This window comes from Pelobates fuscus, chromosome 11 (genome assembly GCF_036172605.1).
Source record: "Pelobates fuscus isolate aPelFus1 chromosome 11, aPelFus1.pri, whole genome shotgun sequence".
In the NCBI taxonomy this organism is placed as follows: Eukaryota; Metazoa; Chordata; class Amphibia; order Anura; family Pelobatidae; genus Pelobates; species Pelobates fuscus.
The window spans coordinates 28,653,952-28,669,341 of NC_086327.1; the positions used below are offsets into that span (position 1 = coordinate 28,653,952).

Here is a 15,390-nt window from a genome sequence, read left to right on the forward strand (position 1 = left end):
ATTAAGCTGCGGTTATAGCAGAAAAAGGTGAAGGTTCTGGAGTGGCCATCACAGTCTCCTGACCTTAATATCATCGAGCCACTCTGGGGAGATCTTAAACATGCGGTTCATGCAAGACGACCAAAGAATTTGCATGACCTGGAAGCATTTTGCCAAGACAAATAGGCAACTATACCACCTGCAAGAATTAGGGCCTCATAGACAACTATTACAAAAATCTGCACGCTGTCATTGATGCTAAAGGGGGCAATACACAGTATTAAGAACTAAGTGTATGCAGACTTTTGAACAGGGGTCATTTCATTTTTTTCTTTTTTGCCATGTTTTGTTTTATAATTGTGCCATTCTGTTGTAACCTACAGTTGAATATGAATCCCATAAGAAATAAAATAAATGTGTTTTGCCTGCTCACTCATGTTTTCTTTAAAAATGGTTTGTATATTATCAATTCTCCAAGGCTATGCAAACCTTTGAGCACAACTGTATATCTTAGAGAGACACTTAAGGATGGGGGAATTGGGTAACATAAATGATTTGGAAAAAGTTATCTTTCCTCCATCAATAGGATAAAGCAATTTCCCAAAAGTCTCCAGCTGCATAAAAGTACTGGTTCCAGTTATCCAAACTCTTTTCGATAATTGTGCGTCATGCATTTCATCTGCAGGATTATTATTAGGCCACAATTGCTGAATTGGCAAAATTATCCAACTATTTTCCCAGCCTAAAACGTGCAATTTCCTGGTCAATCGGCAATAAACTGAAGTTAAAACGCCAGTATATGTCTAGCTAGCACGGCCTGGGAGAATATACGGCTAGGACTTTGTACAACTACCATTGCTTGCATACAATAGAAGACATGCTTGAAGGGATTTGCTTTTATCTCCTACACAATGCACCCAGAGCTGGCAGTCTGCTGCTCCTTATGTTACTAAAAATGGGCTGCCACTTAAAACAGTGGGAATGTAGAGAAAGAAATACGTGTGCTTGTACGTGTTCCATACACAATCTATAAAGTAAAGGTTCACAACATGAGACACAGGTTTTAGATTTATTGGCTACCCCACTTTTCATAGGGTAATACCATATCTAAAAGCACCGTGTTCCATTATAGAACATAGCGTGCCATGTGCTGGTGGTAGATGTATGACATGACTGTGCATTTCGAAAACAGGTGCTATTCTGGAGTAAACTGCTACATGTTGTGATACATTCTGCTGGTTTCCATGGTGATTGCACAGTGATAGGTAAGCATGACAGAGCAGGAACTTGTGCGATACTTTCCAATGGGGCTCAAATTCAAACTATATAATTACAAAATGGCAGACTGACTTTTTACTTGGTAATATAATTTTGTGAGCATCATAAATAGTACACTGATCAGCACAACATTAAAACCACTGACAGGTGAAGTGAATAACATTAATAATATTGGGATATGCTAGGCAGTAGGTGAACAGTCAGTTCTTGAATTTCATGTTTTGGAAGCAGGAAAAAACATGGGCAAGCGTAAGATCTGAGTGACTTTGACAAAGGCCCAAATAGTGATGGCTAGACGATGGGTCAGAGCATCTCCGAAACAGGAGCGAAGGCTAGTCCATCTGGTCCAATCCCACAGAGTAGCTACTGTAGTTTAAATTGCTGAAAAACTTAATGCTGGCCATGATAGAAAGGTGTCAGAACGCACAGTGCATCACAGACCGTTTAGAGTGCCGATTATGACTCCTGTCCACCTCGGAAAGCTCCTTCAGTAGGGATTTGAGTAATGGAAAAAGGTTGCCTGGTCTGATGAATGACATTTTCGTTGAGATCAGTTGGATGGCCTGGTGCATGCGCGTTGTTTACCTGGAGAAGCGATGGAAGCAGGATGGACCATGGCAAGAAGACAGGCCAACAGAGGCATTGTTATGCCGGGAAACCTTTGGTCCTGGCATTCATGTGGATGTTACTTTGACACATACCACCTACCTAGAGATTGTTGCAGACTACGTACAACCCTTCATGGCAATGGTATTCCATGATTGCAGTGGCCTCTTTCAGCAGGATAATGCATGCTGCCACATTGCAAAAATTGTTTAGAGGTTTGAGGAACATAACGAAGAGTTCAAGGTGTTGCCTTGGCCTCCAATTAACCCAGATCTCAATCCGATTGAACATCTGTTGAAAGTGCTGTAACAAACAATCCGATCCATGGAGGCCTCACCTCGCAAGTTGGTCTCAGATACCACAGGACACCTTCAGAGGTCTAGTGGAGTCCATGCCTTGACGCATCAGAGCTGTTTTTGCAGCACAAGAGGAACCTACATGATACTAGGCAGGTGGTTTTAATGTTTTGTCTGATCAGTGTATATAAACCACAAACTCTCCGTTTCAAATTGTAAGATTATAAGCTTGAACAAACAGGGTCCTCAGTAACCTCTTGTCCTTGTCAATGTTTGTAAACGTTTGACTCATTTGCTGTTGAATCCATTTTTTTGGACATTGTAAAGTGCCAATAATAATAATGAAATGTTTGGTTTTTCTATAAAACATTACATTGTCTTGTATGTTCTCACCACTTTATGCAATACTGCTTATTTTAATAATTATGTGGAAACTGTCATTGTCATTTCCAAGAGGCCAACATATATAGTAGCGCTGTATAGGTCTGGTTTCTTGTATATCTAGAGTCTGGTAACATTTGTAACCAGCACACACATCACAGTTACATGTAGGGTACCACTCACTTGAATTCAATCAGATTTGTGTATATCAGAGGCGGGCAGAAGAAGGTTAGCACCATCGCCCATACGGGTGTATTATGTGCCATCTGACCCCACCAGTTCTCCGTTAACATGGACTGTAAAATACAAATCAATGGGAAAAAAAGTGAATAAAAAGATGGCTATTATTAACTCTTCTTTTCATTGACTACTATAGGTAAACCTGCTTCTGCTGAAGTTGAAACATTCTCTGAAACAGCTATGCACCCAGCTTGGCTATTTTTACCCTAAATTTGAAATTCAGTTTTAATTGAGAAGTGAGAATTGTCAGGAATTCAGAGTTTAAGGCCAAAATAGCCAAATTAGAATAATTCAGCCATGCTTCCAGTTTAGCTACTGTGGTCTTAAATTTGAAGTTCCATTTGAATTCCTCACATTACTCACTTGAACAACCCTGCAAAATTAACACACCCTGAGATCAAATAGTGTTGAAGAGCTTTGTTTAGGGGAAAGATTTTTGTTTCTATTAATTTAATAACTTTTTCACTGCCATGAGAAAACTTGAAATGGTAAGAGGCAATTTACAGACTCATTAAAGGAACACTATAGGGTCAGGAATACAAATGTATTCCTGACCCTATAGTGATTAAAAAAAAACACCATCCAGCCCCCTGCCCCCTATATTTCCTCTGAATATAGTAAAATCTTACTTTTCTTCAAGTCTGCAGCTGCTGGTTCTGCCCCTGATCTGCCTGCTTTGCTGACATCATCAAAAGTAGTGCTCTGAGCCAATCACAAAGCTTTCACATATGATTGGCTGAGACTATCAAGAGCAGGGGCAGAGGCAGCACAAGTCAAAAACAGCCATGGCCAATCAGCATCTCCTCATAGATATGTAATAAATCAATGTGTCTCTATGAGGAGGGTGGAGACACTAAATGTCAGTTACGCTGTGCAACACTGCCCCAGGAAGCACCTCTAGCAGCCATCTGAGGAGTGGCCAGTGGAGGTATCCCTAGGCTGTAATGTAAACACTGCAGTGTTTACAGCAAAAAGCCTGAAGGGAATGATTATACTCACCAGAACAAATACAATAAGCTGTAGTTGTTCTGGTGACTATAGTGTCCCTTTAAGAAAGTCGGATAAGAGATCACATAACAGTGTAACTAAAGAATACAAAATGTTCACATACTGTATGCATGAAAACACATACACTGTATCTTTATAAGTAACTCACCTGAACTCCATCTTGCGCAAAGAAATTGCGTGCATCTGCTTCATAAGCGAGTTGTAGGCAAGTGGCACCACCCCAGACATTGGATCGTCGCACCAGAAGCTTAAAGGCTCGATTTTCACTGTTTCTATAGCATTCATTAAACACTCCTGCATAGGAAGGAAATTGTCTCAATCAAAATTACATTTTTGTCCACCTGTGTCTACTTTTGCCCATGTCTGCACTTGGTTAGCCAAAGGGTGCAGTGGGCTTTTCTCAACATAAATCACAATTCCGGGGCAAAGTTCTAAAAGTGTGTGTCACCATGGTAACCAAATAAACTGGAACTTGCAGTAGAAGTATTCCTCATATGTAAGCACCAAGCTTACTGCTTACTTCGTTTATGCATGAGCTAAATCAGAAGTTCAGAACTGCAAAGTATATATCATACCAATCGCAAGATGCTCAAACTTTGCAGCCAGGTCCTTCATTGCCATTGATTCTTCAGCCTCTGATTCCAAGCGAGAAAGTTCCTTAAGGATCTTGGAAGCGGCCAGCGCAGAACTCACAGCCTCTGAACCCTACGGAAAACACAATAGATTTTACGGAAGCCATTTTCCAGCAGAACTTATTGAATAGTGAAAGCAAATAGGTTGCCTTCCCAAACATTCAACTAATTGAAGATACCCAACCGGAGCTGATTTTAGGACTAAGCTTTCCTATTAGTTTATCACACCCTTTAGTGTTAAAAGATACAGGTTGTCAGAGGAAAAGTTTGGGATGCCATCGTCGTGTCCTCCTGCCATCTACTTGTCAGGACTCCAACTCCATGCACACTCACCATTTCCCAGAAATATGATGCCATTTCATCACGGTTCTGAAGAATTGCCCAGATAAACAGGTCAATCCATGGAGTGATAGACTTTTTCGTTTCATATTTTTGCTCACCGTAGGCCAGATGCTGGGATTTATTCTGCAGACAGAAAGAGCAGTCAGTGTCATACAGAATACCCATTGACAAAATTCTATCCAGTTACAAACATAATAATAATAATAATAACTAGTATTTATATAGCTATAAACAAAAAACAAAGTGTGCTGTGTCTTTAAGACTAAAAATAAATACTTTATAGTAAAAGTTAACTGTGCATAAAACAATTAATATAATGGTATGTCTGTACCCAAAGTGACAATGTTAATTGTTTTATATTAACTATTATATACATTGTCACTTTGGGTACAAATATAATATTATACTAATTGTTTTATGCATAGTTAACTTTTACTATAAAGTATTTATTTTTAGTCTTAAAGACATAGTGCACTTTATTTTTTTGTTTATGTTTATACATGTGATTGGAGCTTTTTCACATTATATAGTGCTGCTTTTTTTTTTATTAACAAATCTTACTCATTTGTAATATCATTCAGTGCCATAATTTTACTTGTTTTTTTGTGTAGTATTTATATAGGGCTTTTTTCCACAATGAGACTCAAAGCACATTTCAGTGCATGCTCTCGGAATTAACCAAATCGGCAGCTGAATAATAATAGATGTTATTATAACCCAATTGATAGTAGTACTCATTTTTCGACCTCGGAAGGATGAAGGGATGTATTGACCGTGCCAGGCATTTTTGAACCTGTGACCTTGCATTTTTTTGAACAGGCTCTGTAGTCAGGGAATCTATCTCACCAGCTTCTGGTCATAGATACCCAGGACAACAAGCTTTTGTAGCCAAATATTCTCAACTACTAGTGGTAAATGACTAGTGTTTAGCGTTACACACATATAAAAAGATTAATGGAGCTTCTATACTACTGATCAATTATTTTATCTAGATACCCACATTTGAATTTCTTCTGCTAACGGAGCTTTTCATGTTTCCAAGGATGTGGGTGTAGAAAGGTGTACAAACATCACCCAGCAGTTCTTTCAAAACTTTGGACACTTCATAGAGCTTATACTCTTTTCCTTTAGTGGTATTGTCCACTGGAATGAATTCACTGGGGTGAGGTTTGTTGGACTCTCGTCTTTCTTCGTGTTTGCGCTGTAGGAGGTGACATAGAACTGTATTTTCCAAAATTGAACTGTAGAGTTCCTCCAGCTGTCCATATGTCAGGTAATCCACAATGTTCAAACCATTGTCCACAAAGAGCTTCACAAAGCTGGGCTTGTCATTCACCAATGCATCGGTCATGGTGTCCTCCAGATCTGACGCCTGGATTAAAATAGCAAAATTAGTAAAAATCAAAGAGTGTGTGACAACAGAATAAAATAAATAAGAGAAAGAAATAAAGTAAACATCAAAATTGGTGTCTAAATTGCATTAGGCCAGCCAAGTATTGCATAACATGCAGTAATTTACAAAATGTAGAAGGTCATCGAAAAATGTCTTTCCGGATGTGGGGCTTCTATCCGTAAATCAGTTTAAAACAATTCTGGAAATAGTGAAAATATTATAATTTTAATTTATGCAAAATATAGTTTTGTTTTTAGCTGGCATTAAAACGTGATGAGTTTCAATGTGGAAGAAACCATCTTGGAATTGCATTGTTTCTTAAACCACCCTGTGAAAGACAACGTTTTTTTTTTTTAACGGGGGGCAGTCTCGTAGCCACAGTATATTCACCAGAAAGAGCGCACAAAGTCAGATTTGTGCTTCAAAAAGTATTTGAGCTTTAACTACATAATAATCATCTCAATGTTTCAGTCCACACAGGGACCTTCATCAGGATAAGCATACAATAAACAAACACAGACTATGTAGGGAGGAGAGAAAGAGAGAGTGCAGATTTGAAAAAGAGGCCAAGAGACTGTGCGAATGAGGCTAGATTAAAGTGGGAGAGAGGCTTGGAACCGGTAAACATCCAGGTTAGAATTACCGTAAAAAAAAAAGGTAAGTCAATGGAGCATCCAGGAACCAGTGGAAAAAGATAAGAGACAGTGCCTTAAAGCGGCACTGTCATGCCGAATTCCGTTTTTTTTTTAACCCCCCCTCCCGCCTCCACTACATCCAATCGACCCCCTAGTCACCCCCAAATGCCCCTAAGCCCCCCACATTACCTATTTTTTATTCTTTATTTTCTGCCCCGATCTATATTCAGGGCGCCGCCATCTTTGTGTGGGTAGGTGAAGTCCCTGTGGGACACGTCATCTGCCCACACTACACAGACTGTGAGATTCCCGCACATGCCCAGTGAAACACCTGGACATGCGAACGGGAATTTCACCTATTCATTCATTCATCAGACAGACGAATGAATGAATAGAAAAAAATCAGACGAACAAACTAACACTGTGTATCAGTGTTCGTTTGTTTGTTCGGTTTATTACAAGGAGGGAGCTACCGGCGTGCAGCTCCCTCCTTGTAATATGTAAAGATAGAAGCGGCAGGGAGCAGTGCTCCCCACCACTTCATAAGCCCCCCAGGTCCCCTCCTCACTCTATGGGGGTCAATATGACCCCCATAATAGCACAAGGGAGATTAAAATCTCCCCAATGCCCCTACTCGCTATACCGCGAGTAGGGGCATGTCCACTAAACAGTGAGCAGCCTGTGGCTGCTCACTGTAAAAAAAAAAAAAAAAAAGGGAAATAAGGGGAGGACCTACTGTCCTCCCCCGCCGGCCCCCACCCCTGGACGGTGGGTGGGGGCCATAATAGTAATAAGGGGGGGGACGGGACCTACTGTCCTCCACCCCCGGCCCCCACCCCTGGGCGGCAGGTGGGGGCCATAATATTAATAGGTGGGGGGGACCTACTGTCCTCCCTCCCCCGGCCCCCACCCCTGGGCGGCGGGTGGGGGCCATAATAGTAATAAGGGGGGGGACCTACTGTCCTCCCCCCCCCGGCCCCCACCCCTGGGCGGCGGGTGGGGGCCATAATAGTAGTAGGGGGGGACCTACTGTCCTCCCCCCCGGCCCCCACCCCTGGGCGGCGGGTGGGGGCCATAATAGTAATAAGGGGGGGGACCTACTGTCCTCCAGCCCCCGGCCCCCACCCCTGGGCGGCGGGTGGGGGCCCTAATGGTAAAAGGGGGGGGACCTACTGTCCTCCCCCCCCGCCCCCACCCCTGGGCGGCGGGTGGGGGCCATAACGATAATGGGGGGGGACCTACTGTCCTCCCCCCGCCCCCACCCCTGGGCGGCGGGTGGGGGCACTAAGTAAATCCCCCCCCCCCCCCCCCACATCAACATGGAAACATACTCATTTGAAAACAGTAACCTTGTAGAGAGATGCTACAAAGCGCATGATTTAGATCTAATGATTCCGCACTCAAATAGGAAAAAGAGGTTACTGTTAACCAGCATTAAGTTTACAATACGACAACCTGCTTTGCAGAACCAATATATACATAAACAAAAATGCAAAAAAAGGCATGAGCCCAGAATAGGGTTACTCCGAGTGGTATGAATATCGACCACAAGAATATAATTTATCAGCCACTCTATAAGGCAAAATCAGTTCTAGAATATATACAGATCACATATGGAGAATGCACATAATTAATGATAAGAGCACCCTGTTTTGTTTCCTGAATGAAAGATATTAACTGAGATTTACACTATTTTCCATTTCATTTATGTTCCTTTTTGGATTGTGGTCTATGATTTTGACTTATTATTAACCATTAAAATTGTTTATGTGCATATCTGCATATGTGATATGTATATATTCTACAAATGAAATTTTGCTTGAAAAACACTATTTTTATTATTTATTAATTTTTCCAAAGTGCAATAAAAAAAAAAAAACGAGTAAATAAATATAGTTGTTTGCACATAAAGTTTAATAAACATAATGTTGTCTCACCCGCCAGAGGATTTCACCATGAAACAGCTCTGTTTTGGCGATATCCTCGCGATTCCAGGCCACAGCCAATTTAAGTTCATCGAGGTATTCCTGGGCATCGCTCGACTGCTTCTTGCATGCTAATATATAGTGAAAAGAAAAAATATTATCTCTTCTGCATACACAATCCAGTGAGTTATTGCTGTATTTTGGGTTATTATAAACCTACATTTTATTATAGACATACCTTTTACCAGGGCTTTCAAAATTACAGTCTCAAAGTCCTCGGTTCCATCGGTGTTTGAATACACAGTGACCAAATCTCGATTCTCCACAATTTTCTCAACCTGAAAAAAAGTGTGTGTAGTGTTCCATATAAATAATATTTTCAGTACATGTGATATTAATTAATTACTTTCCAAGCAGCCAACTGATGTGCGTGCTGCAACATAATCTCGCTAATCCTTACTGAAGTTATTTTATTACTTTCAGAATTTACTTATTAATAGTAAAAAAAAAATGTATCCAGTGATTTAGAGGTTGTCATAAGGATTAAAGGGATATTATAGACATCAAAAAGACTTTAACTTAAAGAAGCAGTTTTGGTGTATAGATCATGCTCCTGCAGTCTCACTGCTCAATTCACTGCCATTTAGGTGTTAAATCATGTTTGCTTCTGTCTATGCAACCCTAGCCACACCTCCCCTGACTGTGACTGACACAGCCTGCATGAAAAAAATGGTTTCATTTTCAATCAGATGTTAACTTGCTTTAGAATTTTGTATCTCCAGCTCTGTAAATTGAACTTTAGCAGTAAGTCATACTGCAGGGAGGTGTTACTAGGGCTGTATAAACAAAGTGATTTAACTTCTATATATCAGAAATACATGCACAAATCCTTGCACCGGCCATGCAAACAAGACAAATGATGAGCCTCTGCAATATTAATACATAGCTCTCGATGTTTGGTAAACTAAGAATTAAAGGGATATGGTCACACTATGAACTATTATCAAATTCAGTCAGTTCTAAATAAACCACTAGAACACAGAGGTAGAAAGGACCATTTACAGTGCGCACACAACTGTTGCTTCCAGTAAATACATATCGTTGGGAATACACAGTAAATGTAAATATAGTCAAGTGAGTTTAGGCCAAAATGGTCACTTAGAAAACTTCTCCAAGACAATTCTGTGTTCAGTTTGACTTTCTTGGCTTTCGATTGGCTATTAATTTTAGTGATTAACCTTTAGAATCTTTGAGGATTATTCACTAAAGTGAGTGGTGAACTAGACAGCTTTGCCTCTTTAACACATGTTTGCAGGTTGAGGGACAGGAATTTAGAATTCATGGGGATATACATAGAGATTTTATATAATGGATTGCTAGAATGCTGGCGACACAGAGACTGGATCTTCTGTAACATCGATGCAGATACCGTGATCTACCACTTTACCCAAAGCAATAATAATAATAATAATAATAATAATAATAATAATAATAAACAAAATAACATTGTGATGAAATTATCGTAGGACTGACCATGTCAACCATCTTCCGCAAATCTTCTCCAGGAAAATGGTGTTTCAGTTTCTGCTCTATTAAGCCTCGAGCAGACTCCATAGTCAAGGATTCATCTAGGATTTCGGCCAAGAGGTCAGCAACTCCACCCGAACCAGCTACCAGAAGGCAGGGAATGGGACATCTTGTGGCTTTGTATACTCTCTGTAAACATACGGCACCAATTCATATACCAAAAACGGTCACGGCTTTAACAGTTTCTTTTAAAATATTTTTATTACAAGGTTTACTAGTCACTATGCTCCATGAGTTCTCTTTAAACTTAGAGTAATACCAGAGTCTTTCTTAAAGTGGCACTGTCACCGTCTGTGAGCAGAACTCACAAAGTCCCCCGATGGTGAAATTGCTGCTGGTGCTCTGGTTGCCGCCGAGGGCATCTTATATAAGTTATTAATTTATCAAAGGGAAAGGGGGTACCACCTTAAAGAAATGGCTGTGTTAGTTTAAGATTACTGTAATTGGTAACTGTACAGTAATTGGTTTATAAATGTCTCTGGAACGTTGAATACATGTCCCAGTGCTGCCTGCGTTTTGTCGGCTTTGCAGCTCTGCGTGGCACCTATTTCACCTGCCACAAATAAAACAAAGGCAACTGCTGCTCAGTTGCATAACTCTCACTAATACCAGGCAGCATGGAAACATGGCTGTTCTAGTTCTGCTCAAGATTATGGCCCAAAACCGAAAATAACTAAACTGTGCATTATCAGACATGATGTTCTAAACGTTCTACCCTACCATAACCAGCTGCCATCCTCTGCTACCTCTCCGCTTAGAAAAGTATATTCACCCACAATGCATCATTCGGCGTGATTTTATCTTGTGATTTTACCTCCAGCATCTTGGATTCCCCAGCTATCACCATGCACAGGACAGGAATTTCAATGCTTCCTTTGCCTGCAAGGAAACCATTTAAACCTTTACAACGTTCTGCATTCAATGAGCCAATCCATATTTTCATTTTTCATTCACAAAAAGGAAAAAGTGCACATCACAAAACCATACTCCCTGTCCAGCTAATCTACTCCATTATTATTGCTTTAAAAACCTGTGCTGTTTCCTGCGCCTAGCCTGTTTATACTGCACCAAAAAACATGTGCAGTTTATCTGAATACCATGTAACTGTTGTACTATAAGTACTTACGTTTTTTTATTCTCTGTTGTGCCGGCAAAAGTTCTAGTGTACATTTTTTTTTTTTCTAGGGTGCATTGAGCGCGCTAAGCATGATGTGGAGTATAATAATCAAGTGATTAAATGATGGCCAGGATAACGAAACCTAGGTAGGTGTGTATATTGAGCTTTGATAGAGGTATAGCTGCTTTTAAATGGAGGGTGCTCTCCCACCTTATCTTTCTTATGTAAAAACATGTTCTACTTAAATAAACACTATAGTGTTAGGAATACAAACATGCACTATTTTGTTTTCTGCCCCCTTCTTTGCAATAAAAAAAGGTGACTTATTTACCATTCACTACCCGCCACGCCAGCCTCCTTGCTCCTGCCCTGCCTCACTGGCTGAGATCATCAAGATTGCCGATCTCAGGTAATTCAATGCTTCACGATAACGAAGAGTCAGGAAGCTTGTTCACGTACCTGTCCAATTACTGAGCTGTGCCAATCAAACGCTCTCTATGAGCACCTTTCGATTGGAAACAGAGTCAGACTCTCACAGGGGAAGAGTCTCCAGTAACTGTCATAAAAACAGCCACTTGAAGTGTGCTTAACCCTTCAATGAAAACACTGCCGTATCTACTAAATGCCAATGTTATAATGACAGGGGCACTTCACCCAGACCACTCCATTGAGACAAAGTAGTTTGGGTGCCTTTAGTAGCCTTTTAATGAATGTCAAATATTGTATTATTATTAAATAATGCATTTCAATTTATTATTAAATGATACATTTCTATTGTATGCAGGGTTAGTCACTAAATCATAAATTTCAAATTTTAGGTCAAAACCAGGAGACATTCTCCAGGTCATCTGTTTTCACTTTGAATTCTCGACAATTCTCACTTAGATAAATTCCCCAGTTAACCACTCAGTTAGTTTATTTCTATTTTACATTTAAAAGCCAGCATAAATAAAGCTTACGATAGACAAAACAACCAGTGTCACCCATTCCTGTCGTGCACTGATTCCTGTCTAACTAGTCATTTTGTCATATGAGGTCATGCGTAGGATGACAATGGAATTCCAGGAAGCAGCTCATACAAAAACATTGTCCATGAATAGGAAGCTGAGGAACAGAGCCACTGGCTTCAGTCAAGGAGATTATTTACTGTAAACAGCTTTTACTAGGAAGGGGCAAGAAACAGAGATAAAAAACTAATATTGAAGGACCACTAAAGTCCGGGCCATTTCATCTCAGTGAAGTGGCCGGGGCACAATGGCCCTGTAACTTTTACCATTTGAGATAAACTATAGCTGTTTTGCAGAAACTGTTAAGCACTCATACAGTGGCCATTACACTGACACAGTGTGTATTTACCCAGATTACAGACTGTCTTTCTTTAAAGAACCACTATAGGCACCCAGACCACTTCAGCTTAATGAAGTGGTCTGGATGCCAGGTCCAGCTAGGATTAACCCTTTTTTCTGTAAACATTGCAGTTTCAGAGAAACTGTTAAGAAAGGGTTAATCCAGCCTCTAGTGGCTGTCTCATTGACAGCCGCTAGAGGGCTTCCGCCCTTCTCACTGCGATTTTCACAGTGAGAAGACGCCAGCGTCTATATGAAAGCATTGAGAATGCTTTCCAATGGACTGGCTGAATGCGCGCGCGGCTCTTGCCCCGCATGCGCATTCAGCCGGTGACGGAAGGAGAGGAGGAGGAGAGCTCCCCAACCAGCGCTGGAGAAAGAGGTAAGTTTAACTCCTTCCTCCCCCTAGAGCCCGGTAGGAGTGGGACCCTGAGGGTGGGGGCAACCTCAGGGCACTATAGTGGTCCTTTCATTTACTTATGTATTTTTATAGACATATTGCAAACATACTAATTAACGGAACACTACAGCATTGGGAAACAAACTTTTATTACTAACAGTTCAATGCCCATGTCCCTAGTTATATATATTATTTAAAAAAAAAAATAATAATTGGCATTTGTTGAGTTAAGTCACGGTTTGGGCACATAATGCATAAAAACTTGGATATTTTTTTTTTAAAAATACTCTTTTTTTTGGTCTGTATCATTTAGTAACAATATGTAGCAGTTGTACACTGCCAGGGGTTCAAAACCATTTTGCAAAGCATTAATCCAAAGGTTAAACTGGTGCTCAAAAACGTATAAAAATGACAATGTATACTATGTAGAGTACAGTAATTCGGGGCTGAGGCACAGCCTTTGGATGGATTTGTTCCATTTAAAAAAAATACTGACTAGCAACACATTTAACATTCTGTGGTTGCAGGACGGCATTCAAAACTTAACAAACATTAAAACCCAAGAAGTCCTGCGATTTTCTTAAGCTAAACAGGCTGGGTTCAAAAAAACTTTCCTCCAATATATTTTTCTTGATCAGTAAACAATTTGTACAATAAATCCCTAATATTTTTTTTTTTTTTTAAACTAAAAAGGATTTTTTTTTTTTAAGCAGACAAATCCAACCCACCTCCCGCTCCTGTTTTCTGCCTTGAGATATGTTCCTCCAGCCTGAATCGAAAGCTCGTTTCTCCTCCAAGTTGCTCGTTCGTTCCATCATCCGCCAATAGGAAGACAGAGTAATTGTTGTCCAAAGAATAAGTAGCCCCATCCAAAGCCTCCATGTAATATTTTGCTGGAGAAGATCCCTGTTTAAAATTAAAAAATTAAAATAAAATAAAAAATAAAAAAAACAAATTTAATCAATTACTAGGGGAGCAATGTACTTTTACCCTCTATAGCATGGGATATGTGTCAATGAGTTTAATCACTCGGAAAAAAATTCTGCTAGTTTTTCGATTCATACATCTCTTTTGAGCAGATTATTACAGTCACAAGAGACACCAGACACAAAATATTTGTCATTTGTTTAACTCCTCTTAAAAACGAAACATCTCATGGACCCCAATTCTAATTAATTCACCCAACTCTAACTCTAGACTCAATAATCCTAAATAGCCTTTGTACTACAAGTTTGACCTCTTCCAAGCTGCTAATCTTCTTAACACCAAACACCATATGTAATATAACTCTGACATTAACCGCTCTCCAACCTTAAACCTTAAACTCTCACCCTTCCTCCCCCCCCCTTTTACCCTAACCACTTCTAACATTATCATTAGGTAAAATATAGTGTCAGGAATACAAATCCAGCCCTGATCATACCTTAGGATTGACCAGGCTCTGGCGGTTATGCACAATGCCCCAGGGTGCAATGCCCATTGCAACAACTTTGGTCCGTGAGTTAAAGTTAGCAGTGGCATGATCTCTCACAGCCTCACCCACATATTTCCCAATGCCAACCTGCATTCCACCGGTCATGATCCAGGCACCTAGGAAAAACAGAAATAAAAGGAAATATATTATTATGCTTTCTAGATAGACTTTAATAACATCAAGCATCAAGGTGTTTGAGTTTTGTACAGAAGCTCAGTATGAGCACATGGTTTTAATTTGGCTAATTTATACTACGGGAGGACATCTAATACTATCACGTTACTTACTTAGACCAACATCCACTCAATAAGTACTCCAGGTTAACTTGCAAGGTTAACTAACGTTACAGAATGTTCTAATAAGTCAGAGACAGTTGTGATTGCACATCTTAACTAACCAATGTGGGCAGAAGTGGGAGCTTAATAAACGGAGCTAAGCGTTTAAACAATGATATGGACCAGAACTTACTCATAATGGTCAAACAGAAGACATAGAGGAATGAAGCAGCTTTGTTTTCATAAAAATTAGACTTTAAAAATACTTAGATATTACACTGGAAAATTGTAGACCTCAGGCAAAAGGACTAAACAGGATATAGGAAGGACACTTAAGAATCTGAAAAGCTCTTAATTATAAGCTCACAAATTGGGGTTGGGTGTAAAAGTAAAATACATGACCAGTCCCCAACTCTGCTACTGTGAAGGATTAAGAATGAACATTCCTCTATGTGGATGAAACCTTCTCACCCCAA

General features: G+C 40.0%; 1 protein-coding gene across 1 annotated transcript in view; it reads right to left on the reverse strand.

Annotated features, from left to right (window-relative positions):
• Positions 1 to 15,390, reverse strand: part of LOC134578161 (transient receptor potential cation channel subfamily M member 4-like) — a 76,942-nt gene that overhangs the window by 24,339 nt on the left and 37,213 nt on the right. Inside the window, exons 5-15 of the mRNA XM_063437165.1 lie at positions 14,589 to 14,755; positions 13,894 to 14,071; positions 11,117 to 11,181; positions 10,249 to 10,431; positions 8,954 to 9,053; positions 8,728 to 8,846; positions 5,763 to 6,134; positions 4,754 to 4,885; positions 4,364 to 4,493; positions 3,937 to 4,082; positions 2,724 to 2,836 (exon numbers count right to left, since the gene is read on the reverse strand). Of these exons, the coding sequence (XP_063293235.1) occupies positions 2,724 to 2,836; positions 3,937 to 4,082; positions 4,364 to 4,493; positions 4,754 to 4,885; positions 5,763 to 6,134; positions 8,728 to 8,846; positions 8,954 to 9,053; positions 10,249 to 10,431; positions 11,117 to 11,181; positions 13,894 to 14,071; positions 14,589 to 14,755 (1,705 nt within the window). The remainder of the gene's footprint in view (positions 1 to 2,723; positions 2,837 to 3,936; positions 4,083 to 4,363; positions 4,494 to 4,753; positions 4,886 to 5,762; positions 6,135 to 8,727; positions 8,847 to 8,953; positions 9,054 to 10,248; positions 10,432 to 11,116; positions 11,182 to 13,893; positions 14,072 to 14,588; positions 14,756 to 15,390) is intronic.